Source organism: Camarhynchus parvulus, chromosome 4A (assembly GCF_901933205.1).
Source record: "Camarhynchus parvulus chromosome 4A, STF_HiC, whole genome shotgun sequence".
NCBI lineage: Eukaryota > Metazoa > Chordata > Aves > Passeriformes > Thraupidae > Camarhynchus > Camarhynchus parvulus.
Window position 1 is genome coordinate 15,970,142 of NC_044600.1, and position 27,905 is coordinate 15,998,046.

Genomic DNA, 27,905 nt, shown 5'->3' on the forward strand with positions numbered 1-27,905 from the left:
GATGGGATGCAATAATCAGAATATTCTGCTTTTAGCAGCGAGGCATGAAGAGGTCCTTGAAGCATATTGATTATGGTCACCCACAACCACTGAATTCTGAGAAATGGTCTCCATTTTGAGACACATTTATAGCAGGCAGATTTCACAGCAGCCTTTTAAGGGAAATGGTAGGATGGCTTCATCTGGGAATGCATGGAAATAAATAGAACTGATTTCTACTGGAAAAAAAAAAGGTGTTTTGCTCAAAATAAATTAAAATTGTCAAACCCTAAAATGAATTACCTCAACCTTATCGTTTCATTCAAAAACTTCTTTTTTCTTCAGCAAGCTAAGAAAATATTTCGTTTTACCCTTATCTAGTTGATGCACTTCACTTTGACGTTTATTTCCAAATACTCATTTTCTTGCTTTACTTATGCAGGACAGAATTTATCACCATATGAAGAGCAAATCAAAACAATCTGATGAAACCAAATGTAAATGTTTTGATTGTCCCTGAACCCTGAACATTTCTCCTTGGAAATGCTGAAGAATTCTGGCTATTTGTCCCAAGTGGGAGGGGAGAATGAGCCTATCTCTCCTATGATGCTGCTGTTTGCCCTCAACCAGAAACCTTGGCCTCAAACCCTGGCCTCTGACCAGCTCTTGGGCTTGATTCTCACACACCTGAAATGCCCCATCCTCTCCTGCAGAGACATCTAAGGCCTTCCGTTCAAATAAATCAACTCTGCCTAAAAATCATTCAGCCCAGTGAGTGACAGCTATTGGTACAGCTCACAGTCCATATATCTGTCAAATTTGACACAGCAGAGCTCTCCCTTTGACTTGGAAGAATCAATTTAATGAGGGTCAGAGCACAGATCAGTAGCTGGATCACACAGAGCCTCCTGCCCTGTCCATGAGCACAGCCTGGGCATCTGCAGGGCAGCTCCTCTGGGTGGCTGAGGGTGGAACCAGTGCTTTGCATGCCCTGCAGGGCCTGTGGGCACAGCTGTGTGCCCACCCTGCACCAATGCAGCCTCTGCATCACCTTTGGGGTGGAACCAGTGCTTTGCATGCCCTGCAGGTCAATTGTGCCCACCCTGCAGTGATGGCCGCACAGCTGTGGTGCAACCAGCTTTGCAGCCCTGCAGCGCGGGGCAGCCTCTCCATCACAGCAGAACCTCTTTTAATGGCCTGCCAAGCTGAGAGCCAGCAGCCAGGGTGGCCAGGGCAGGGACATCTCTCCAGCCTGGGCCAGACCCCAGCAAGGACACTCCCCTGGTCACTGAAAAGTGGCCCTGTGGCCCTTCACCAAGCAGAAAGCCCCACTGCTGGCAGAAACATCTGGAAAGGGGTCTGGGTGCAGCTGCTGTGACCCCAGACTGTAGGAAAGGTTTCCTGTGGGTAAGGGTGAGGAGACTTTTCAGCCTTTGCTTTCCTTCTTCACCTCTGAATCTGTTACATCACTACTGGAGAATGTTCAGTTTCCCCTGAGTGTTAAAGAGACCATCTTTCTGGCATTCAGTCTGGTGAGCTTCCCCTGTACAGTCTGCAGCTTCTCTAGAATGAGGGCTGAGATTTCTGGAGGGGCTGATGAGACCCCTGACCCAGGAGTAGAGCCAGGCATGGGAAATCCTGAGTGGTGTGGGAAATGGGAGGAGATGGGCCAAATCCTGCAGGAATTCTCTGACCCCACAGCCATTATGCTCTCAGGTCAGGCACAGCGAGCACAGCAGCTCCTTGGGTGCCACTGGTGCATCCTTCCCAGGCTGCCTGCACAGGTTCAGGGCCAGCAAATCCCTTCTGCATTCAGCCCAGCTGAAGAAATGCGAGTTTTCTCCAGAGGCTGGCACGGAATGAATGAGGGATTGAGTCATTGCTGCCAGCAGAAGGGCGGAAATGGGATCCGTGAAGGAATTTACAAGAGCCGATTACTTCATTATGGATGTTGATTTATCCCGCGCTGCCCCAGGGCCAGAGGCTGCCCCGGCTGTGGCTGCGGGAGGCACCTGTGTGCCAGCACTGATGCTGCAGTTTAAGAAACCTTTAAGTACAGCCACATTCCCCATTTAGCACCAGGCTGCGAGCACAGATGTTAATTAACTTTAGGGCTTTGCTCTCCAGAAATGTCTCCGAGGAAAAGCTCTTTCCCTGCCCCCAGGAGGCCACTGTCCAGATTTTCAGGTTTTATTTAGCTCCAAATTTCAGATGCAAACCTCCAGCTTTTCACTGATAACAGACTCCTTGAGTTTTCTGCACAGCCTGTAAATAAAATACCAACATGGATGTCACACAGAAAATATCTGGAGGGGATTAGTGTATGTTCTGGATAATAAAAGGAGCTGGCTGAATTATTCATAGTGAATAAATCATCTCTTTTCCGTTTTGGAAGCAAACTTTGACAATTCTGGAAGCTCTTGGGATATGTTTAGGATGGGAGCAGCTTATTTATTTCATTAGACCTTTAGTTGCAGAGTGGTTTGTCCAAGTCACACGTGGTTGGTGTCATTTCTCAGTGGCCTGAGGGGGGCTTTTGCAGGGAAAGACAAACTTTCCATGAGGAGAAATGCTGCCCTTCTGTACCCGACCTCAGTGCTTTGTGAACACCAGCATGAGGGACAGTGACTGCTCCTGAGCATCAAGGAATCAGGAGATGTGAGCACTCTCCAAGCACACGAGGATTTTGAAGACGCAATAAATGCGGCACAGCCCCGAGCCATCACTCAGGCACGGAAAACAACAGCCAGAAAAAGCACTGGGGCCCTTAGAGAACAACACCACCTCCCAACACTTTAAATTTCTGTGATCCACGTCGTCATCAGGGACCAAAACCCAGGCTAGCCCCTGAGTGTGTCCTGCAGAACCCCAGCAGGTTCATGCTGACGGCCAACCCTTGGCAGAGCACTGCGGTGTGCTTTGGGCACTGCAATCCACCCTAAAGTGGGTGCATCTGGGCTATTGCCTCCCAGACAGATGGTTTGTGAAGGATTTTTAAGTCCTTTCAGTTGAGAAGTGCTGTGCAACTGCTGGAACCTATTATTATCAGGGAAGGAGGGGGGAGGTAGCAAATTTCCTTTACCTATAGGCTTATCTTGTGCTCCAGAGCAACACAGCGGAGCATTTTAAACAGCGTGCCATTTTCATTTCATTTCCTTCCTACTTATTCCAAAGCAGCCAAAGCTAAGTATAATCAAGACTTAAGTGTTCCTCAGAGCCATACAATTATTCCTGGTCTTGGTTTCCCTGTCTTTCAGGGAGAAAGGAAGGAATTAACCCAAGCCTTGCAGCGGGACAGCGGGGCTGTCACAGGAGCTGCTTTAACAGCACTTTTTGGGATGTGGCTCAGCTTCCCCAGCCTCCAACTGCCCCAGGGCTCTCTGCAAGGCTGGCTTAGCTCCTGTAGAGCCCTGCTCCCCTCTCGGGGGTCTCTGCTCCTGCTGCTGGGGGAGCTCAGCCCTTCCCAAGCAGCTGCTGCCTCGCTGCTCTCTGTGATCAGGCGGGGACTGTGATCCCGAGCTCAGCCACCTGCAGCTCTGAGGGCAGCAGCAATCCTTGGAGAAGGGCTCTGCAGACACCCACTGCCTCCCTGGCCCGCTCAGCCATCTCCCCACGAGCCAGGATGAAGCGCCCGAGGTCCCCAAGCTCTCTCTGGAGCTGTCCCAGGTCCCCAAGCTCTCTCTGGAGCTGTCCCAGGTCCCCAAGCTCTCTCTGTCGCATCGCCCCCTTCCTAAGTGCCAGCCCTTGTCAGCTTTAACTTTGAGAGCCAAGCCTCCCTCCCTGCCTCCTCGGGATTTACATGAAAGGAGTCAGTGGGGGGTTCTCTTCATTCATGCTGGGCTTATACTTCTAAATTATAAAGTGTGTCAAATGAGGATTTAATTTATATTTAACAAGACAATGTTTGTAAATTAATTATTCATCAGCTGATAACGAATAAACTTTTCCCTCTTCCCTCTCCTCCTCCTTTTTCACAGCATCTCCACGAATGCACCCTACGTGCAAATCTATTAAATGCTTTCTGCAGTACTCCAGATGTGGGAAAATATGTTCTTCACTCTCAATTTCGTGAGTGTGTTGCACGGGAACTAATGTAGAAAAGCAGAGCATTATGAATTTAACAGTGTGCAGCTTCTCCTTCCTAGGGAGGCAAGGAAGGAAAAGCCAACACTTGTATTTGGACATATCACCTTCTTCAGGTTCCAGCCCCCCACTCACAGGCAGAGATAAGAGAACAATTTGCTGTAACAATGGAGATAGGAGCTCAGAAAGCCCACTGGAATCACAGGCAGCAGAACCTGGCCCCAACTGAATGATGGAGGCCAATTTTGCTCTTTCCATCTTTATTATCGTTAAGTAATGAGATTGAGGTGGTGTACAACACCAGCAGAAGGGCTGTCATTCTGTTTTGCTACAAAATTTGGCACACAAGGGCATCTCCTCCTCACACACAGCAAACAGAGGAGTCCTCGTCACCCAGACCAGCCCTTGGTGCAGTGCCTCTGATCCCAGGCACCTGAAGCAGGTAACCAAGGATGACTGAAATGTCTCCATTCACCTTTGCCAGGAGGCTGCCACAGTGTCTGGACCATACTCTCAGTCTGGTTCCTCATGCCCAGTTTTGTGTAAGAAAGGAAGAAAAGGACATTCAGCTCTGGCCTCTGGGGGGAATCTGAAAAGCTCTGGGAAAGACTTGCTCCACCCCCAAGCTCAGAAGAGAAGCATTTCTGCCCCTCTCACTCATGCTGTCCCTCATGGACACTTCAGGGACGTCCTCAGGACTGAGACACTCAGCCCCAATAGCTGGCACTTGCTTTACTTTCATTTCCTGAGAGTTAAGCATCCCTAAAGGAAGGTGATCCAGAGCTCTAGGTGCCCTTGACACCAGTTAAAGCTATAATCTATAGCAATAAAACCATTACAAAACAAAACCAGGAACAAATCCCTCCGGCAAACAACCAGTCAGCGAAAAATTTGAACCCAAAGTCTCCTCCCTGGCACCTCTTCCCACAAACATGCTCAGAGAATGAAGGCAGGGCTTTGCATCAGGCTGAGCTTCTGATAAGCCAGGGACACCTCAGCACTGTGTCAATGGGAATCTAATTGGGCATCCAGCTCCAGACACAGCTTGGGAACTGCAGCACCACGGGTGATAGCTCATTGGGCTCCAGGGGCTGCTGGCCAGCGCTCAGTGGAGGGGCTCATGGCCCAGTGCATGCTTCCCCTGATGGTGTAAGCACAGCTTCCCACCGCCCTGAGAAGTGCTGAGTGCCCCAATCCCACCCAAAGATTCACGGGGCTGGGGAGGAAATCCCAGCCCATGCAGTGATTGGGGTAAAGAGCTGCGGAACCTGATGGTGCCACTTTTCCCCCTGTCCCACCTCCTGTCCTTGAACCACCTTCTAGCTCTGCTTCTGGTCACTGCCACATTGTCCTTGGAGAGTACAGAGGGTCTTTTCCATCAGAAAGAGGGAATACAATTGGTATAGAATATTCTGAATATTTTTCAGAATAAAATCTGCTCAGCCACATAAACCGGAGACAAGGCTGCCATTCTGGTGTCCAAAAGATATCAGGAAATCACTTTACATTTCTTCCTGCTCCAAAGCTGCCCACCTTCTGCTGACTCCTGAATGTTAATGTTATTTATGACAAGTGATTGATGAGGGAATGCAGAATTCACACCCAGCACGGGGCATTTTCAAATCACCTATTCATTTTTAAGGACCGGAATCAGTTTTGTATCCTGACGTGATTTATCATTTGGAGGCTGGGCAGTGGCTATGCAGGACCAGCTTCCAATCCCTGACAGAGCACCAGCAGGATGAAGACAGCAGTGAGACATTAACCCTTTGAGGGTGAGCATCACAGGAGACCAGGATTTAAACCAGATTGCTGGAGTTGGAACCTACTCCATCCTGTGGCCTCCAGCTGCAGATTTATAGGCCACAGGGGTCCAGGCTAACAGCCACAGCAATGCTGCTGTATCTCTGAAAAGCAGAACTTGGTTTTTTGTCCTCTACACATGTGAGAGAGAAATATTTACATAAGGCACTGTCATGGCAATGCACGTAAAGGAGATCAATGGGACATTTCCCCTGCAGTGGCCCTTCCAGCCTACACAAGCCTCTCTGTCTGTGACACGGTGAAATGTCACCGTGGGCTCAAGAGAGATCTAGCTCTGAGACAAGTTCTAGCTCCTTTCCCTTGGAAATGTGCATTTCCTCACATTTCCAAGGCAAGATGGGGCACGATGGGATGGGCCTGCCCCTGGGAGAGGGCACAGCTTCTCAGGCTGGGAGCAGCTGTACCAACAGGGACAGGGTGGGAATGACATGTCCCCAGCACAGAGCATCCATCGTGTGTTTGATGCCAGCCTGCCAGGGGCTGGCAGGACCCACAGAATGACTTAATTCACTGCATCAGCATGGGAAAGCAAACAAACACCACACAGCTGGGTGAGGCAGCCAAGTCTGGAGGTGACACCGTGGCAGCTTTGTCAGTGCCCTTTCCTCTTGCTTCAGGAGACCATGGAGCAGGACACAGCCTCTCCCAGGAGCAGGGGGAAGTATACAGGGTGCAGACAGACAGACCTGGGTCTAGCTGCCCTCAGTACCTTTAATAGCACCTCAGTCTCGTGGGAAAAGGTTTCACAGTTCAAGGGCATCACAGGTTCAAGCTTAAGAGGCTATCTAAGGGAACAAGGAAGGAGAGATATCCCTGGAGATGTCATATGGAGGTGTCTCAAGGTCACAGGTGATTGCTGGGATCCCGTGGGGACCCCTGGACTGGCAGCACCAAGGCACTTCAGAGGCACAGCACAGCCAGCTGTGACTGATGCAACAAAACCCCTCAAAACTGCCCAAACTGAGCAGTTTCCTCCCTGCCTGAGCAGCCCCTGGCCCTTCCCACAAGGAGCAATCCCCTCCTCCGGTGGGAAGGCTGCAGAGGGGTCCATCAGCCCCATGGCAGCAGTTTCCCCAGCACAGCCCTGCAGATGCTGGCAGTTCCAGGGGTCCTGTGCACTTGTGGAGCCCCATTTCACAAAGAGAAAAAGGTTCTTGTGACTCCAGAAAGAGCTGAGCACATGGGCTGAGCTCTCCCACAGGATTTCCCGGTCTCTAGTAAGGGCTGAGTTCACACAACAGCTTTTCCCCTTGGTGGGGGTGGCTGTTATCACTGCCTGGCATCTTGTTTTCCCAAAAATACCAGAGATACTGAACATGCCTGAAGCTGCTGTACCTGCAGCCATTTCTGGCTGGTGCTAGCCCAGCAGATCCACAATGCTGCAAGCCTGGGATGGACGCACGCACGTTCCCACATCCCCATCACCATGGCAGAAGCTGTGTTTCTTAGGAAACCAGCCTAGCAGCAGCATCCCTGTTTAGGAGGAGAGATGAACTCTGGATGCAGAGTGGATTTTAGAAACCACTCTCTGCTGCTAGCACCTGCCTGGCTCTGCAGTGCTCCCATGGCGGAAAGGGCTGGAAAAGGGTGGTGGGAACAGATAAGAGGGAAAGAGAAGGATGAGGATGTGCTCTGGGTTTTGTGTGGGTTTCTTGGCACATCCTTGGGCAGTGCAAAGCAGATAGAGCAGCCAGCTGTAAGATGACCCTGGTGCTCTACCTGCAGGCTCACCTGCAGCCCCTGCACTGCTGCTCTTGTGCCACCTTGGCCCCACACCCCCAGGGGCTGCAGGGGCTCGTGGCAGGGTGTCAGAACCCAGGACATCCCTCTGCCTGTCCTGCATGGCTCAAACCCCTGCCAGGGGGCTCAGAGACCCTGGCACAGAGCCCAAGACCCTGTGCCTTTGATTATCACCCATGGAAAAAATTACCAACCTTATATGAGGATCTGCAAGCCATGAAAGTTTGAGTAGAATAATAATTAGTTTGTCACAGGGTGAAAAATAGATTTTTTGGGGTTTTTAGAATGGGAGTTCAGGAGGCAAGATGGAGGAATCTGGGCTTGTCCAGCCTTTCTCCTTCTTCTTCTTGTCCTCCATCTTCTGCTGTGATGCTGGCACTTTTGTATTGGTTTAGAGTATACGCTCACTGCCTAACACAGGTGATAGGTATTGGGAAGTTATGGTAAATAATGTACACGGAGTTTTTAGTATAAAAAGATAACACCGCCCCAGGGGAAGGCAGAGTGCCTCTGTCTGACCTGCTGAACAGACCTTGGCAGGCCAGAGAAAGAATTTTATAGATAAGAAACAATAAACAACCTTGAGAAGGAGAATGGAAGAATTCTGACTCCTTCTTCAGCTGCCGGGCTGGGAAAAGAGACTTTGTAATGTATCTCGGGGTCACTGTGAGCAGCAGAAGTCCCAAGAGCAGAGGGTGACACCCACCCAGCTCGGGCTGTGGTTCTGCTCCTCGAGCTGGGCTTGCTGGAGCAATGCAAGGAAATTCTGAGCCTCGAGGCCGTCCCTGCTGGGCCTCCTGATGGTGCCCTCACGGTGTGAGCTGGTGCCCAGCCAGTGCCCACCTGGTGGCTCATGAGCAGGAGCTGCCAGGGGCACATCCTCGTGGCGGCAGCCACAAGGGCTGCTTCAAAATGCTCCTTGGAGTGGAACTGGTACCTCAGCTACTGTACCATCCCTCCATCCCCAGAGGGGTTTGTTCCTTGGAAATGTACTTTGGAAAGTAAAAATAACTTGGGGTTTTTTGGTTTGTTTGTTTTGTTGGTTTTTTTTTTTTTTCGTTTAAGGGGGCTGGTTTTGTTCCTGCTCTGTTTTGCATTGGGAGAAATAAAAAAAAAAAAAAAGCCAAATTGTCCTGGCTGTATCTTGCTTTTGTCCCCTCGACCTCACTGCCCAATGGACTGGAGAAGTCTTTCAAAACCTGACAGCACACAGGTTTGTTCCTTGCTAGAAAAGGAAAAAAAGATGACTTTGCAGGGAAAATAATAATAATAATAATAAAGGAAGTTTCCTATGAAAATTAAATAGCCAACAGTTGCTCTCCTCATTAAATAGTGTCTCTGTTAGGTGTTTTCACAGCTCTTGGTACAGCTGGGTCCTGAGCCATAAGGAGAAATTGTCACAGTCCTGGTGGAATCTCTCTAAGGTGCCACACCTTAACACATGAAGAAGAAACATTGGAGCTGAGGCCCCTCAGCACCACAGGCCAGGCCTGGGCACCCAAATTTCACACTGCCATGGGAACCATCTCCAGGTACCTCTCTCAGTCCTCCTGAATCACATTGTCCTGGTGCCCACACGCTTCCCAGGGAGGAGAGGACAAAGCCACCAGGCAGGAGTGTCTGCCACCCCTTGCCAGCAGAGACCAGAGAGGGCATCATCCCAAGTGGTCATGAGCTCACTGAGGCCACTCGAGAGCCTTGCTCCTCACCAGGGATGGTGCTCAGAGCTCTCCAGCTCCAGCTCCCAGCAGGCCAGGGAAAGGGAAAGGGGAACCCCCTCTGATGCCAACACCACCTTCACACCATGTCTGGGCAGCAGGACACAAGCTACACCAGTGCTGGGCCGGCCCTGCTGGGGAGGGGACACCGTGCCCTGCAGGCACACGAGCAATCACCATCGATGGTGCTCGGGTCTTTCCAGCTCCCAGCAGGTCAGAGCACCCTCACCAAGGGAAAGGAAACTTCCACTGATGCCAACACCACCTTCACACCACGTCTAGGCAGCAGGACACAAGCTGCACCAGTGCTGGGCCAGCCCTGCCAGGGAGGGGACACCGTGCCCTGCAGGCACACGAGCAATCACCATCAATGGTGCTCAGGGCTCTCTAGCTCCAGCTCCCAGCAGGTCAGAGCACCCTGACCAAGGGAAAGGAAATCTCCTCTCATGCCAATACCACCTTCACACTGTCATGGGGAGGGGACACGGTGCCCTGCAGGGAGGGACACAATGCCCTGCAGGCACTGTGGGGAGGGACACGGTGCCCTGCAGGCACACCAGCACTCACCATCTGGATGACAGACACCGGCCCGATGCTGTTCACGTAGATATCCACATCAATGAACGTGGGCTTGACTGGAAAGGCAAGAAAACAAGCACCATCAGCTGGGGCCAGGAGCGTTGGCAGGGGGATGAAGGCACGGGGAACATCTGGGATGAGCGTGGCTCTACCACAACAAAAATCCCAGCTACAGCAGGCACAGGTTGTGGCCAGGCCAGGTCACCACCTGTGGCCACAGGGAGCTTCAGGGGACACTTACTGCCAATGTCAGGCCTCAGCTTGTTGTCATAGTTCTTGAGCAGCGAGTTGAGGATCTGCGTGGCATCAGTCTCCTGTGCCTTGGGCGTGAGGACCCAGGTTTTATTGATGCTGAGGTAATCATAATCGTATTCCTCTGTGCTCTCACACCTGGGGAGGAGAGAAAAAGGGCAGGGATGTGGCTGTGGCAGCTCTCTGGCACCCCCTGGGAACAGGGGCACAGCTGTGTTCCAGAGATACCAAAGGAGGAGGATGCAGTGCAGCTAAAAGGCAGAGCATGAGGAGCTCCGGGATCTCCTCTCAGCCACACTGCTAAGAAGGCACAACTAACCTGGCACCTCTGCTCACTTCAGGGTCACCAGGCACGCAGGGGAAAGACTAGCATGGAGTGCTTCACCTCCTCCTCAGCTCCCTTTGGAGGCACACTGCTCATCCCCGAGGTGTGGGAGGCAGTCCCTGCTTTCCCTGCCTTCCTGCTCATCCCACCCAGCAGCTCCTGCTGCCAGAGCTGCCTGTTCACCTCAAATACCTCCACTACTCTGAATGCTGCTGACACCTGAAGCAGGCTTCCTCTGAGGGAAGAGACAGTGACAAAACAGCGGTTTTGGGGAGCAAGACATTTGCAATAAATGCATTTCAGAGAAAAGAGGTCCTAATCTACCACATAGGCATCCTGCACGCCAGGAAGCCAGCCATCTGCCCTGTACAGATCCCTGGAAATTAAAGCCTTATGCAAACTCCTCTGCCTCCAGGCCAGGACCTGCCACAACCCATTCCCTGCACTCACCAACCCTTCCTCCCCAGCCTGTGGCGTGAGCTCCCATTTAAGGATGCCCCATCTTCCCAATCTCCCAGTTCCAAGCCAGGCAAGGAAAGCTCATATCCTTTGGACACCATCCACTTAGCAACAGCTTCTCTCGCTGCCTTTCAAACCTGCCCTCTCTAAACCTTTCCCACCCCTCCCTTTTCCTAGAGGAGTTTTCCTAAACCCTCTAATTACATTAGGTCCACATGGTCACCCGGGATATTGTAACCACCTGCCACTGCTCAGGGCATCTCATCCACAAAGCTGTCCCCAGAATGCCACGGCCATGTGTGGGAGAGGATGCCAGCACAGCCCCCTCCACGTCTGCCAGGGCAGCGTGTCACCTGCTCCAGCAACAGCGAGGGTCTCTCAGCAGGAGCTGTCACCGCGCTGACACTTCCCAGCTGGAGCCTCGCAGCTCCGAGGTGCAACCAGGCACCACGGGTCTGTTAAAAGTAGCTTAGGAACTGTTGTAAAATAGTTGATAGATCATTAAGCATGTACTGTTAGTTTGGTTATTATATTGTAAAAGAGGTTAAAAGGGTATTTATGAGAAATCGGGTACTCAAGGTACCATAACACACCTCAGTACAGTGCACCACGGGCCAGCCTGGACAGAACTGTCATGGGCCAATCGAGCGCCTTAAACCTGCATGCAAATGAAGGATCCAAAAGAAACCAATCCAAAGGGACAAAAAACAGGATCAAAAGGGGCTTCTGACCCACTGAATCTGTGCTGCTCCATCTGGGACATCGGGGCCATCGCTGCTGAGCAGCCCCAGCGCCGGCGCTGCTCCATCCTCGATGGGAACGCTCCTGCTCGGCCCGGGGCCCCCTGCTTTAGGCCTTTCTTTTATTATAATAAATGCTGAAATCACTTTAGCACCGGGAGCCTGCTCTCGTTTTTAGCAGATCCCATCTCCCTCCAGCGCCTGGAGAGGCACAGCCTGGCCGATGCACTCGGAGGGGTCGAAAAAGCATTAAATTGACACGTTGCGGCCGATTTGTCAGATGCTCCCCTTCCAAAACTCGCTTCCACGATCTCTTTAAAACTCTTTGCAGCTCTGGGGGCGCCGGGACGTGTCCCCCGCCCGGGCCGGGCTGCCTGCCGCCGCGCATTAGGTGTTGCTACATCAGCGCATTGTTTCCCGTCGGGTTGCGCTGCGCTTGCTAACCACGCTGAAGGAGCGTTCAACAGCGCTGGCAGGATGCGCTTCCCCATCCGAGCAGCGCCCTGGCCCGGCTCTCAAAGGCGGGCGGGCAGGGAGCTCCGAGCAGCCAGCAGCTGCAGGGGCACGGGGCACACTGCCAGGGTGGCACAGGGGACACTGCCAGCCCACCCAAGAGGGGCACAGGGGACACTGCCAGCCCACCCAAGAGGGGCACAGGGGACACTGCCAGCCCAGCCCAGGGTGGCACAGGGCTCACATCGGGGGTGGTCCCCCTCCTGCCAGGAGCATGTGCCCGCAGCGCAGCTCAGGGTGAGGGAAAGCAATCCAAAATGCAATCCAAAATGCAAACTGAAATGCAATCTGAACTGTTACCCTTCTGCCAGAGCTTTGGGTGATGGAGGCTGCCTCCTGCACTGAAATGTTTTCTCCATGTTCCCTTGACCGTACTTGAAGTCACCTGCCAACACTGAACTCTGCATATCTTCCTGCCCTGCCAAAAATCCTGATCCTCTGAGAAACTGTCAGACTACAGCAGAAATTGAAACATCCCTTTGGAGGCTGAGCAAGCCCCCTCTGAGCTTGCCCTGCTCTCAGACTTCTGGTTTCCCCCCATTTAGTGTCACTGATTAACACACCAAGGCTTGGGGTAGCATTTCCAGGGAGTCACATCCCTCTTACAGATGCAGGGACACTACCAAAAATATGCTTTTTGCTAATGCAGCTAATCCCAGTCGACTAAACCATACTAAACCATCTTAGCATAAGCAAGCCAGCTTTTGCTGGAGAAAATATGATTTTTCTGGGTGCCTGTGCACACACAGACACACATCCGCCCTTTCTGGTCGAGAGTGTAACTCTCATACCACCCTATTGCAAGCCACTGCCTCCTCCCTGGTTTCTCTTCTTGGTGGCCCCACTTTAAACTGAGAAGGGAAGAGCCCAAGATCCATTGCAGAGAAGAGGTGTTAAGGTGACATGTGCATCCCCCCTCCAGCTGCTAATGGAAATGTCACACTGCAGACCTGAGAGATCCCCAACGTGCTGTGAACACTGCCTGGCCTGGCAGCTCCGTCTCCAGGCACAAAGCAGCTGGCTTGGTGACAGGGGACAGCCACTTCTCATATGTCTCTGTGCAGCCAGGGGCAAAGGCAGAGCTGTGTTTCCTCACCTCTGCATGTTGAGATGCCAGAACACCCTCCTCAGAGCAGGGCCATGGGGCCGGGACACAGCCACAGCGTGGGCAGGGGCTGACAGCAGGGCAGAACTGGGGGCATTGCAAGGAAATCCCTGGTCCTGACAGAGGAGCTGGGGCCATGGCAGCTCCTGCTGGTGCCCTGAGCAGGAGGCTGGCACGGCAGGGAGGTGTCCTTTCGGATGTGCTCACATGTGCGGATGAGGTTGGACAATTCTCCCTGGGCATTACAGCAGGACAGAGCCGTGCCTCACTCCCTGATTCCCTCTTCCTCAAGCAGACACCTGTTTGGCTGAGGCTTCCAAACACACACTGCTGGGCAAAGTCACCTGAGGAGCTGTGCCTGGCCCCTTCCCCCGTGCCCAAGCTGTGTGCCAAGGCATTCCCTTGGCAGGAGCAGGGGAAGAACAACAAGAGCCACGAGCCCTTGAAGGAACTTCTGCTGCTTGCCTGCTGGGGCAGCTGGTGGTGCTTGGCTGGGCTGCACACCCACTGTTACTCAGTGCTGCTGCTGGTGGCCCTGAGGCAGGAGGCTCCCAGCACAGATGCAGATCCCCGGGCTGTGTCCAGCCCTGCTGCAAGCACAGCTGAAATCCTCCCCTGCTCCCAGGGAAAAGAGAACAGCAAAACGCAACAGCAACGTTTCCTTGGTCAAAAAGCACTGTGGTCAATTCTAATTACCACATGCTGATGGGTCCTTACTCACCCATCCCAATGCCTCCTGGGGTTGTAGGCACAGGGGTGATGACTCTGAATTAGAAGCAGGCAGAGGATTTAAGGATGGGGATCTCTAACTGCCCCCAACCCATCTCACATCTCTTCCTACCTCTGACAACACACTCCATGAAGCCCCAGTGGTCCAATGTGCTCAGTTTGAGCCACCTGCCCAGCCCAGCATCTGCTGTGATGCTGTGCAGGGATCCTGCCTTCCTGCCCTCAGGGCTCAGAGCTAGCTGCCCCGGTCCCAGCCGAGGCAGTGCCCTGGGAGAGGCTGGTGAATGAGCCTCTGTGCTGGGGGCATCCTCTGGGGAGTGCTGGATCACCGGGCAGAAAGCATCCAGCCCCTGCAGTGCCAGGGGAAGGGTCTTGCTGCTCGTACCAGGAGAAGAGCTCACACACACAGCTCTGTTCACAGAGCTCCTCACCCCAGCACCCACCATGAGGAACAGGGAAGAGGAGATTTTAAACCCTCCACAACTGCACCCAGGAAAAACACAGCAAATGCAGAGCAAGACCCTGGTATAACTTGCTCTTTTTTCTCCTCTCACAGGATTCCTCTCCCACTCCATCATGCCCACCCCCAAAACTCCACAGCCACTGCTCCTGGCAAAGCAGGGCTCAGGGTAGAGGCAGGCTTGAGGCACTGGGCAGAAGAGAGGCTGTGGGGTGAGCATTCCTGCTCAAGGGGATGTGAATACATTAATAGAATACATTTAATTACTCCTCCGTGTGATCCTGCAGCTCACAACTCACCCTCTGGAGATGCAGGTCTCGTGGCAATGCTCTGCAGGGATGGTGGGGTGCAGCAACCAGGACCAGCACTGATCCACCCCCTCTCAGCCCTCCAGTGCCCCTGGCACCTGCAGGGATCCCCTCCCGGGAGGTTTTGTGCCAGGGCACGGCAGAGGATGGGTGTCAGGGCACGAGCAGCGGGGCAGCTCCTGCTCCTCGACCCTGGGAAGGCCAAACCACGCAGGACCATGGCAGGGATGGAGTTTGTGCCCACCCCCGGGGTCGGGAAGCATTGGCAGGGCAGACCATTAGTAGCAGGATTCATGCTCCCTGTCCCTGGCTGCATCTGTAATGGGATTTGATCGGCTTTAAGGCGGCTTATTCTGCCAATTAGCTTCAGCCAGTAAAATCCCTCTTCCCCCAAGCCCTGGGGGTAACAATCTGCTGACAACATGTTCTTTCCCCATCTACCCATTAAACTCATCAGCAGGGCTAGGAATCGTAAAAAAAAAAAAAAAAAAAAAAAAAAAAAAAAAAAAAAAAATGGAAAGAGAAACTTGTGCGTGGGCTCTTTCATCGCTGTTTACAGAAAAGCGCTACGAAGGGCTGGCCCTGGGAGAGCACTGCCACCTGCCCGCCCCTGCCTCCGCTCGCCTCCTTGGGGGCACCGGGCTGGCACCGGGCTGGCACCGGGCACCCAGAGCCGCGACCTGCGGCCAACTTGTAGAGCAGGGCAGGGCAGGAGCTCACGCTGCCCTCCCGCTGCCAAGCTGCACACCCTGCGGGGGCTTCGGGGTCCCGGGATGGAGTGCGAGGAGGGGGACCCAAGCTCCTTCCCAGCCAGCCCGACTCCACGTGGGAATGCCCCGGTGGCCGATGGAGCTCCCGGAGATGCCCAGCTCGCTCCGGTCCTGCTCCGGGCACCCCCGAAGGGGCTCGGCCCCCGGCAGGGTTAACCAGCGGGGTGATGCCAGGGTGCCCCGGCAGGGTTAACTAGCGGGGTGATGCCAGGGTGCCCCGGCAGGGTTAACTAGCGGGGTGATGCCAGGCCCCCAGCAGGGTCCCCCGGCAGGGTTAACCAGCGGGGTGATGCCAGGGTGCCCCGGCAGGGTTAACTAGCGGGGTGATGCCAGGGTGCCCCGGCAGGGTCAGCCAGCGGGGCGATGGCAGGGTGGAAAGCGGGCTGCCCTCTCCATTCCGGCATGCGGAGCGGGAGCCCGGGTGGGGAGGACACGCGGGCACTCGGTGCTGCCGCTACAGGACCCTCTGGAAGGGACAGCCGGGGGCACGGAGGTGCCAAATCCCCGCTGGAGCCGGGCTGGCGAGCTTGGGGAGAGACGCTACGACTCCAACCCCCTCCTCTCGCATTGCCCCGACGGGTAAACTGAGGTAGGGAGGGGGCGTGGGGGGGGTGGTGGGGGTGGCACTCACCTGGCGCGCAGGACCGGCCCGAGGGCCAGGCAGAGCAGCAGCACCGTCCGGGGCATCTCTGCGAGGCGAGCGGCGGCCCCGGGGGGCGGCGCGGGGCCGTGCGGGGCTCAGCGCGGGGCCGGGCCGGGGGCGGCGACCGGGCCCCCCGCTGCCCGCAGCGCCGCGCTCCGGCCCCGCCGCCGCCCCCCCGCTCCGGCCGCGCTCCGCAAACTTGGGCATCGCTCCTGCTCCGGGCGGCGGCGGGGAGGGGCTGGCGGCGGCTCCTGCCTCCCCGCAACGGGGCCGGCCTCCCCCGCAGCCCCGGGGCTGAGCGCCGCCGCCGGGGGGGCTGAGCAGCACCGAGAGGCGCATCTGCCGCGGAGCGAGCATCGTCAGCTGCTGCGAGCAGCGCCCGCTCCCCCTCTGCGGAACGAGGCGTTTGATTTCTCTTAATACTCACCCTTTTTTTTTTTTTTTTTTTTTCTCTTCCATGTACAACAGTTAGGGTGTTTGTCTAAAAAAAGAAAGAGTGGGTAATTATCGCTCAATTACGCAAGGCGGCAGGCCCCGCTGGGCTGAGATGCTGCCCGGAGAGGGTCCTTTCCCACCTGTTGGGGCTGCTGCCCCGCAAAAGCAGCCGGGAGGGTGTGTGAGGAGGAGCTGTGCGACAGCTGGGGGCTCCCAGCCTGTCGCTCTTTGCCCTCAGGGCTTGCCAAGATCACTGGGGCATTTCTTTACTGACATCCGAGTGGCAAGGAGGAGTAACAGATTCCTTCCTAGGGAGCTCTGGGTGAGAGTTGCTGAGAACAAACTTTGTCAGACCTACACGAGGTACCAAGAATTGTCCCTTAGTGTTTAGTTGCAGGCTGAGGTGCAGGAGCTGGTCCGCAGAGCTGGCCCTGCCTCTCCTGGAGCTCTGGGAATTCTGATGGCAAAGCCAGCTCCTCTGGACCAGAGCAGGACCATCCTTTTTACTGAGAGCTGCCTCCTCTCACTCCTGGGCCTGGCACAGCCTTTTCCACAAGAGCAGGGGCAAATCCCTGCTCTGCTCTCCATCTGCAGCGCTCTGGTGCTGCTGCCTGGTTTGTCCGTTCCCCAGGCACTCCCAGGACCAGGCTGGGTGGTGATGGGGACACCACAGGAGCACAAGCAGCAGGAACAGCAGCACACCTGGGTGGTTTTTCCAGGCTCTCTGCCTTGCTGATCGCTGCAAGGATCACCTTAAGCCCTAGAGCTGAGATCTGAGCGGCCCCAAAGCTGCAAGAGGCAGCTGCAGGCATCAGGGCTCCGAGGTGGCATTTCCCTGGAATGAAGCAGCTCCAGATGATGTTGCCTTTGCTTCATGCAAAGAAGCCAGCTCTGGATGGCAGAGTTTACAGGAAGCACATGTCAAAAGAGTAAATAATGAATATCAAAGCGGCAGCGAAGGTGGAAAGAGCTCTTTAAGCTTCAAAGCAAGCCACTGGATTGTTCCAGAAGTTCTTCAGGGATCCAGATGAAGCTGAAGTTGGGAAAGGTGCAAGAATAGCTGCAGGGAAGATGTAGCTGTCAAGGATTGTGGTCCTGAGCAGACCACAGAAAATCCAGGGGTTCATATATGTGCTCTCAGCTCCCCCTCAAGACGCAGGATGTGAAGTGGTATGTGGGGAAATTCACAGGACTCATTTCTTTTGACTACCCCGTTCTGCTGCCTGAGAACTGAGAGATCTGGGCAGGGCTGTGCTCAGAGCAGTGGAGATGGGCTGGGAAATGCCAGGCAATCACAGCATCCCCTCCTGATGCTGCTTTGGGGACACCTTCCAGGCAGTTTTTGTGCACCAGGAGCTCCCAGGCCATTCTCCTCTCAGGTCTTCTTCATTTCCAGGGGTTTCATTTTGTAACTGGTGCTGAGTCTTTCCCTGGAACCAAGGACAAGAATGAAGCCTATTGATGGTGTTGGAGAGCAAGGGCACTGCTTTTCAAGCAAACACCTTATTTCTCAGCAGCACAGGCCTGGCTAGGAAGAAATCCATTTCAAATTCACCATGATTGGTTCTGACCAGGAAAACCACCCTCAGTCCAAATGCTGGGAAGGACAAAATGTCCTGCTCTCGTGTTTTGGGAGGGAGCAGGCCCTATTTTCCACTTTGAAGAGACATTTGTTTTGAGGTCTACTGTCATGGGATTCGAAACTTAAACAGGAGATGCAATGTTTTATTCAAGATGTTTTTTATCCCTTCTGGTATTTCAGTTTAACTGGCAAACTAATAAAACCTATTATTTACAGAGTCCTCATGAGCCCAGAGCCTGGGGGGCCAAGCTGCCACAGCAAATGAGGGTTTGGCTGTGCAGCCCTCACTGCAGGATTTAGCTCTGGGAGACAAGGAGACAATTCCAGCCCTGGCCCAAGGATCCCAACCCTTGCAAGGATGGCAGTGCTCTTGGAGGGATGGGCACATCTGGGCACATCTGCAGCCCTGCCCAAAGCCCTCAGTGCTCTCTCAGAGCCCCCTTTTGGGGTGTGTGCTGCCTGCCCCTGCACTGGGGGTGTGTTTGGAGCAGCAGGGGAAGGCAGGAGGCAAAGCTCTGCCGCCTCTTGCCTGTGCAGAGTGCTGGTCACTGCTTGCCTCAGGAGACTGCTCCTCTTCTGGGCTACCTCAGAGGGAAAACTGATACAAGTGGGGAAAAGTATGACCCCAAGGTGTTCAGGGGCTCATTTGTGAGAAAGCTCAGGCTCTTGGCACTTGCACAGTCTCCTCGGACAGATCTGTCTCTCTCAAGGGTGGAGGAGCACCTGCAGCAGGACTGGAGGACCCCAGGCAGAGGCAGACCCCAGGGCTCTGCAGGGACAGGTCAGGTGTGAGAGCACTGCTGGCAGAGCTGGGCACTCCAGGACAAGGAGCTGCCAGGGCATTGGCAGGCAGCAGTGCCAGGGCCATGCAGCAGAGTGCTCTGAAGGGCTGCATGGAGGTGAACTCGCCTTCCCCTCCTCCCTCACTCTCCACGTCATCTGGCTGAGGACAGAGCACAGCCAGAGCCACTGTCCTTGATGTCCTCTGTCCTCCTGGCACTGAACTGGTCCTTGAGCTGTCCCCGAGTCACAGCACCCCTGGGGGCAGCTCAGGGCCAGGCCAAGCCCTCTCCCCATGGCCAGGGCCTGGGGCTGGTCACTCTCACAGCAGCACCCATGAGGATGAGCACCCTGACAGACCTGGATGGGCTGGGAAGGACAGCTGAGGATCCCTCTGCAAATCCTGGAGGATGAGCACCCTGACAGACCTGGATGAGCACCCTGACAGACCTGGATGGGCTGGGGAAGGACAGCTGAGGAACCCCCTGCAAATCCTGGAGGATGAGCACCCTGCATAAGGCTTGGCCCTGCTCTCTGACTTGGGGCACGTCCTGTGCAGTAGAAACATTTGTTTACTCTACCAGGGCATTTGTTCAACATAACCCTGGTTTTGTCTTTTTCAGGCTCGCCAGGCACAGCAGCAGATGCTCTATCTGGGCTCACATGACATCAATAACAGCTTCAGCTGGGCTCTGCCTCCCCACCTTTGTGGACAGCAGTGATAGATGAAGCAGACAGGGCACAGCTCGGTTTTTAGGTGCTGGAGTGAACTTGCAGCGCTGACAGATTTAAAAAATGTGTTTGGAGCCTGAACAAATGTGACGTGCATATTTTCCAAGGAGAGTGAAGGGTGTGGGAGGACAGCCCAGGCCGTGGCAGGAGCTGGTGCAGGCTGTCCCGGGGGTGATGAGAGCGTGGATGGGAGTGAGAACTTTACCTCCATCCTCTGCTGCTGTGTCAGGCCTGAAGGAGTCTCTACTTTCCTTCCATTGCAGGCAGCCTCTCTTCAAAAATTAGTTTTTTAGTGGAAAGGGATCACCAAATGCTAGGTGATCTGATCCTGTGTGTCAGAAGAGCTCTTGCTGTCACCCTGGGGATGGGAAAGGTGCCATTTCCTGTGCTTTTATAGATCTGCTTTTCTGAAACCATCCCCATCCCAGGGCTTCACATGGTACAGTTCTCCTAGGGATGGAAATGCAAAAAGAGAACATGTACATGGGAAAGGTTGGGAAAGGGAAGAGAACTGGCAGCATTTGACAGAAAAAAGGGGAAAATCTCACTAAACTGAGCACCAGGTATTTCAATACTTTTTCAAGTGGAATTTGCATCTGTACATCTGATGTGATACGTCCAGCACAGGACCATGAGCTGGTAGTTTAGACTCCAGAATAACCCCCATCCTAATTTTAAAGCCTGTGCAAGTGCTGACACAAACTTTGGGGACATGCAGCTGCAGGAGCAGGAACAGCTGCTTCCCTTCACTGTAGAAACGTGGCTGCTTCTGGATGGAGATCCACTGCTCCTTGTGACCCCATGCCACGATGGCTCAGGGAAGGGCAAAAGCAGCCAGGAAAGTCATGGATCCAATGAAAACTGTCATTGGGATGCAGACTGTTCTTAGCACAGTTATTCCAGGGTTGCTCAGCTGGGAAGAGCTTGGGGCTCTCCAGAGGGGATTCAGGGCAGAGCCAACACGTGGAAGGTGGTGCTGACCATCAAACCCCGTGGCCAGCAGTGATTTTGCCTGGTCCTTCCTCTGCTGCAGCCCCGAGGGCACAGCTGAGGCCACACCAGCCCCTGCTGACCCAAGGATTTAGGAAAAGGAGAGAAGGAGGCACGGCTGCCTTCTGCTGTTAGTACTGTAGGCATTTCTGCCCAGGGCCGTGGGGGTTTCAATGCCTCCTCTCTCCAGTGGCTCAGGAATGTCTATACACCAGTAAATAATGGGAACTGCTCATCTGTGTCCGGGTGTGGATGTTCAATTACAGCCTCTCCCGCAGCTGATCCCGTGCTCTCCCCGCCTGGCTCTGCGGGCTCTGCTGGCAGTTTGACATTTTGTCAGCCTGGGGATAAGGCAGGACTGTTGACAAGCAGAGAAACCAGGGAAAGGAGCTTTCCTCCCCTCCTGTGGCAGGTGCTGCCTGATCTGGGCTCCCAGGAGCTGCTCTGAGCTGGGACAGGCTCTGAGGCTCTGTGATGGTGCCTGCAGCAAGCCCATTTCTTCACACCTCTTCCCTTCTGGGGAGTTCTTAGACATTTTCCAGGCCTCTTTAGTTTCTCCTGCATGAAGCTCTAGTGCCTCCTGTGCAGAAGGAGACTCCCTTCTCTCCCAGATGCCAGAACTTGAGGGACACATTTTGGAAGAGCTGTTTTTTGTTGTTTTTTTTAGGGAGGCAGTGCTTGGGACAGTGGCACTGTGGCCCTGAGTGCCACCCCAGCAGGGCTTCACCAGCAAGAGCTCAGCAGGGAGGGGACCAGCTGAGGGCAGTGCCCAGAGGCACTTTGCCCATCCTGCATGTGGGCTCTCAGCACAGCCAGCTCGGGGCAGGGGCAATGCCTGCTCCTTCCCTGGAGCAGCCTGGCAGGTCCTCTGCAGATCCTCTGCTCCCCTGCCCCAGAGCATCATTCATGCAAGGAGAAGGAAGCAGATCCTCTTGGCAGATCCTTGGCAGATCCTCTGAACCCTGCCCCAAAGCATCATTCATGCAAGGAGAAGGGAGCCTGTGCTGTGCTGCTGTTATCCACTCCCAGATGGGGGAATCAATGGGGCTGCCTCTCCTTCTGTGCCCTCCTGGCCCAGGTGGGACAAGCTGAACCCACAGCAGCTCTGAGAGCCCCCCATGGTCCTGCCATCAGAGTGCTGTCCCACTCCCACCCTGTGTGCATGGCAGAGCTGCTCCCCAGCCCAGAGCCCATCCAGCTGCTCTCTGTGCATTGCTGGCGCTGCCATTTGCACCCTCTCCCCCCACACTGCCTCCCAGGTGCTCCTCAGCCCATGCTTGCAGGAGTTCATGGGGAAATGCCAGCTCTGCTGTGTTCCTCAGCTCCAGGATCCCCCGTGAAACACTGACCCAGATCAGCGCTGTGCTGCACGGGGCTGTGCTGTGTGCCTGCTGGGCACACCCAGCCTCACCAGGCACCTGCTCCACGATTCTCCTGCCCAACCAAAAGTGTGCAAACCCACACCCCATCCACCAGCAGGCAGTGCTGCCGTGTCCAGCACCCACCCTCCCTCTCCGCTTTGGCTCCCAGCTCCATCCCAGCCCCTCTGCTAGCAGCTGAAGTGCAGAGGAGCTGACACTGTGCACTGCCCTGCAGCCCCTGAGCTCCCAGAGCCAGCAGAGCAGAAATGCCTGCACACAGAGCCTCTCCAGGAGAGGGATGCTGGCACCAGGATCTGCCAATTGCCAGCACGTCAGGGAAGGAGAGATCGTCTCCTAATGCTCTCTAAGCTCCAATCTTAATCTTGTTCATTGCTGTTAAGTCTCAGAGAAATCGGGCCGATGCCTTGAAAGGAGGCAAAATAAAAAGATTCAAGAGGAGGCTGAAGGTTCTTCAGAAAACTGAAGAGAAATAATCTTCAAAGGTTCCCACGAGCCTGTGCTCCCCAGCCTGGAAAAGCAGAGCAGATATAAACACTGAGCCTTGCTGGAGTTGTTTTTCAGTCTGGTATTTTCTAGGAGGAGGCAGAAATGTAAAGGCTGGAATATCAGAGAGCACTTGTGGGATCTCAGCACTCAGGGTTTGACTCCTTCCCTGGGGTCTCTTTGGGCTGGCAGGCTCAGGTGCCCAAGGCAGAGCCTGATTCCCATTTCCCCATGGGGGTGAGGGCCAGACAGAGCACAGGAGGGGCTCCAGGTGGGTCTGCAGCCCCTTTGCACCACCCCACCTGCAAGGGGGAATCCAGTCAAGTGGGAGCACCTGCAGAGAAACTGCCTGTCCTGGGGGATGACAGGAGTTACCTGGGGCTGATGGCCTCTGCCAGGGTCCCCCCATCGGGGCAAGGAGCCCGGGCAGAGCAGCCCCTTGTTCCTGCCTCACCCCTCTGCATCCCTGTGCCTGCAGCATCCCTGAGCGCCATGGCAGCACCCTCTCATCCCCAGACAAGGGACATCCATGGAGGGGCCTCTCCTCTCCTCATATCCTCCCCTAAGGCCTGGGAGGCTCCTACATGGGAGCTGCTTTCAGACTCTGCACTTGTCACTGCGGGCTGAGCTGCTGCTGCTGCCGGCTCCCCTCCTCCAAACTCACTTTGAGCCTCCCTGACAGCCCAAGGCAACACGTGCTGCCATTTAAAAGGGCCTTGCTGTGAAAGGTGCTGCCTTTTCACCTTGCAAAAAAATGCTTGTGTTTGGGGGAGAGCAAGATCATCCATGGCATGCTCCTAATGCACCCCAGTGCAGAAAACGGGGCACACAGGTCTCTGTGCCACACACTGCAGAGGGACAAACCCAGCCCTGGGGGTTTGCACTGCAGGGATGGGGATGAGCTGAGCCAGAGCTGGCTGTGCAATCAGGGTGGGGTCCAAAGAAGGTGCTGCAGGCTGGGGGACAGTCTGTCTGCAGGCTCCTGGCCAGAGCCTGCTCTGACTCCCCAGGCAGCTCTGCCAGCTCCAGCCTTTGCAGCAAATTTTTGCCTTTGTCATTGCCCATGTGCTTGGTGGACAGGGGACTCCTGTCTTCCAGGAGGATGTCAGAAAATGCCTTTCAACTGCAGTAAAATTCACCCTCCTCTCTCCACCCCCCCTCAAAAAAAAAAGAAAAAATAAGCCATAATTACACCCACGCAGCTCTCCTCGCTGCTTCACCCCCCTCTCAGAAAGGCACCAGCATCTACAGAGTGGATATGTTGATTAAAAGTCCCCCAAAATGAATAGACCAAGAAAAAATCTTCCATGCCCCTGCAGCAAGGGTGAAGTGCTTTTTAATTAAGGACAAAGACATGCAAATGTCCTGAATCATCACAAGCAAATAGCAAAATAGCACCTGTCAGAATATTAAAAAACAAGCACTCAGCATTCCCTTGTGATCAGCTTGAAGGAGGCCTTGAGTTTAAAAAAAAAATCCCCTGAGAGTTGAAAAACGTAATAGACTGGGAGGGAGCAAAGAATATGGCTCAAAAAATGCAAGTGGGGATGACTTGGTGGTGGTTTGGGCTGGAGAATGTGTTAGGGTGACCCACAGGAGGGTCTGCTCCATCCCTAGCCCCAATCCAGCCTGGGAGGCTGGCATGGGTGGCACAGGGCACTGCCCATCATCAGCCAAGCCCCTCTTCTCCCAGGTGCCAAGCCCTTGCCACCACCCAGCAAAATGTGTAATTATGAGCACTGAAATAACCCCAGTCAGCTGGGCAAACACAACCTAATGCATTCTGAAGGCTTTGCTGGAGGAGCAGCCTCGGGGGCCGCTCCTCTGCCATCCCCTCCTCGCCCCTGTCAGACCTGCCCGTGCTGAAGGAGGGGGATTTCAGCCTCTGTGGCTAATGGAGGTGACAAGCTGCTGCCTCCCAGAGCCCTGGGGCGGCACCCCACGCTCTCCTCGTGTGCATGTGTTTGTGTGGCAGCCCAGGAACGTGCAGGGAGAGCCCTGGATGTGCCCAGAATCTTCATTATTAGGATTGATTACAGGGCAAACTGGCTGGAATGGGTACCTGGGTTCCAGGGCTGCTGGGCAGAGCAGGCAGGTGCTCCCAGGCTGATCAGGGCAGGGAATTGTGGAAATTTCCCTAGAATAAATTGTAGGAATTTCCCTAGGAAATTGTAGGAAATTTCCCTAGAATAGGGTTAAACAGGGAGGTTGGAGGGATTCTTTGGCCCAGAATCTTTATTATTAGGATTGATAACAGGCCAAACTGGCTGGAGTGGCTGCCTGAGTGCCAGGGCTGCTGGGCAGAGCAGGCAGGTGCTCCCAGGCTCATCAGGGCAGAAATTGTTTCCCTGGAATAAACAGGGAGGTTGGAGGGATTCTTTGGCATTTTGGGCGTTTTTATTGCTGCCATTGCTGGCTTTTACCCAACCCTGTGTGTGCTCAGGCTGAACACCCAGCTGGGGGAGGATGGGGTGCTGTGAGGGTCTCCCCCAGAGCAGCAGCATCCCCTCTGTCCAGCTGCCCCCCAGAGCAGTGGCCTCGAGCACCCCAGGCTGGGTGACACAGCTGAGGCCACCACTGTCCCCAGGGCTGTCCCAGAGCCAGCACGGAGGAGGAGCGGGGAAGGCAATGAAAGGAAGGAGTGTTGGGAGGGACAGGGAGAGCCAGCAGCAGCCACAAAGGGCTGTGAAGGGGAGGCAGAGTGAAAGGGAAATGCCTGGAATAATAAGTGCCGGCCGGATGCCTTTGAAGGGGACTCGGATATCTCGGGTCTCCCGCCTGACCTACTTAAACCCGGCATCATCTGATGGAGGAGCAGCCCCCAGCTCTGAACAGAAACTTGTCTCCTCTCGCTTTGAATCCCTTCCCTCTGCCACCCCGGGGTGGGGCTGTGCTTGGCAGCTGGAGGTGGGAATTCCAGAGGTCCCGGGCACCTTTTCTGGTGAGGAAAACCAGAGGGATGGCGCTGGCAGCGTGTGCTTCCCCAGTGTGAAAAACGCCAATCGCTTGTTTTTAAAATTTTAAAAGTTTAATAGTAATAAAATGGTTATAAAAAATAGTAATACAATTAGAGTAATAATTTGGACAAATTGAATTAGGACAGTATGAAACAATAGAAACAAAGACAGTCCGGGTACCTCTTTCTGGGCAAAATAAGCCCGAAAAAGGACCCACGTTAACAGAGGATTAACCCTTAAAAACAACAGCCTGTTGCATATTCATACACCTCATACATGATGCATAAATTCCATTCAAACACAGGATTTTGTCTGGTCAGTGTCAGCTTCTTCCTCTGAATCCTGACAGCGCCTTCAAGGCAGGAAGAAGTTAATTTCTTCTGATAAGAGGGCAATAAATTCTTTTTCTCTGAAAGATTCAGGTGTCCTGTGGCTGCTATCTCTCTGTGAGTCCTTTCTTTAAGAAAAGTATCCTACACAGCATAGTTTCTATTTTAACATTTTTTATAACCTAAAACTATATTTAACACACTACTCAAGAGAATTAATACAGCATTACTTTCTAACACAACACATATAATATTCATTTGAATATTTAAGCCAATCATGAAATACATGCGTTTTTCACACCCAAGTTGTGAACAGCAGCAGAGCTGCCCATGGGGATTGGCAGGAGGCACAGACAAAAAAAAACCCCTTGCACCTCAGGAGCCAGAAGTCAGGGGACCTTCATTAGCTCCTTGTGAACGCATGATTTGTGAGCAAAGATTTTTCATTTCAAGTGAACCACAAATCTGGTGCACAACAGAGCCCCAGGGCATCAAATTAATTGGCAAATATAGGCAGAATTTGGCAATTAGTTTAAATGAGAAGAAAAACAAACGAAACCACAGTCCAAGCAAAACCAGCTGCAATCAAAGCACTTTTTTCCTACCTGTTTTGAAATAAAATCTTTTGCTTAAGAATGCCAAAATGTTTCATTGATCCATGTTCTAAATTAAATGTTTCAAGTTTTTCCACTCCAGCACACTATTGTTCATTTAAAACCTGACTTTCTTTAAATAAAAGAACAGAAAAAGAACCACTGTTTTGGTTTGAACAACATACTGAAATGACAAGATGAATTTTTTTCATTTTTTCCTCTTTCACTGGAATATTAAAAAAAAAAAAAAGGTTCTATATGAACCAAATTTAATCCATTCCTCTCTTTGCTCCAAAGCAATTTTCTTACCTGCAATGTGCATTGCAGGACATACCTGGGGCTCCTGGGGCTCCAGGTCTTCCCATTGCCATGTGGGGAGCAAGGTGGCTTTGGTGGGAATTCCCAGCAGATCAGAGCAAGATTCAATCTCGTTTTATCAAGGGCTTTCTTCAAGCCCTCAAGGCTCCCTAAGGACATAAAATTTCCAGCTCATAGACTCTGGGACTGGATTAGCTGTTTATGAACCTTCATATGCTTTATTCAACTTCCTTGCTAAATGGCAAAAATGTATGTGGCATTAGGAAAGAAAAACAATTAAATTAAAAACAAAGTCATTACCGAAAGCCAGCGAGTCTCTCAGTACTCCTATCAGAAGGAGATGAGTTTTCTCTCTTTGTTAATTTTCTTGGCAGGATCTCCCATGTTAAAGCAACAAGGCAAATGTTTACTCTGACTTCTCAACAGCGTTTGTGAACCCTGGGGGGGCTAAAAAATAAAGAGAGAGAGAGAGAGAGAGAGAAATTCTCTTAATCTGAAATGCTCTTACACGTTAATTTTTGCAAAGCTCAGATTTAGGGTCAAATTCAAACTGACAGAGTCTCCTTGAAGTAGGAGGAGGAGCAGGAGATAATATTGGGTGAAGAGAAGAGAAAGATGAGACCAGCAAAGTGGATTTTTTATATTTTTTTTTTTAAGCTTGCAGGGAGATACTAAGCCCAATAATCAGACAAGAAAGGCAACGAGCAGCTATCAAAGCAGCAGCCGTTTTAGGAGCTGTGCTCATCTGAAAGCCACTGTGAGTTCTTGTGAAAACCGCCGCCTTAACAGCTGTCCCAATTAGAGGCAGGCGGAAATTTCCCAATAAACCCACGGGTTTGTCAGAAAATAATTCGCTGAGTCTGAAATGCTCCGAGCTGGCTGAACTTTTGTTGAATGGGAGAAGCAGGGCTCCAACTGGGGCCGGCGCTCAGCTGCCAGGTTTGTGCTCCCAGCAGCAGCACTGATGGAAAAGTCAATTTTGCTGAGCAGCTGCAGGCACCAGGGAGAGCCTGGTTGCCATCATTTATGTTTGGGGTTTGCTTGGAGTTGGAAGAGGGGGGTAAAAAACCAAAATATAAAAAGGCAAATGAGTTTCT

General features: G+C 53.3%; 1 protein-coding gene across 1 annotated transcript in view; it reads right to left on the bottom strand.

Moving 5' to 3' along the window:
- The window catches only part of LOC115914737 (gamma-aminobutyric acid receptor subunit gamma-4), a 35,839-nt gene extending 19,501 nt beyond the window's left edge, over window positions 1-16,338 (bottom strand). Inside the window, exons 1-3 of the mRNA XM_030967445.1 lie at window positions 16,216-16,338; window positions 10,165-10,313; window positions 9,912-9,979 (exon numbers count right to left, since the gene is read on the bottom strand). Coding sequence (XP_030823305.1) covers window positions 9,912-9,979; window positions 10,165-10,313; window positions 16,216-16,271 — 273 coding nt within the window. The 5' untranslated portion in view covers window positions 16,272-16,338. The remainder of the gene's footprint in view (window positions 1-9,911; window positions 9,980-10,164; window positions 10,314-16,215) is intronic.
- Window positions 16,339-27,905: the final 11,567 nt, after the last annotated feature.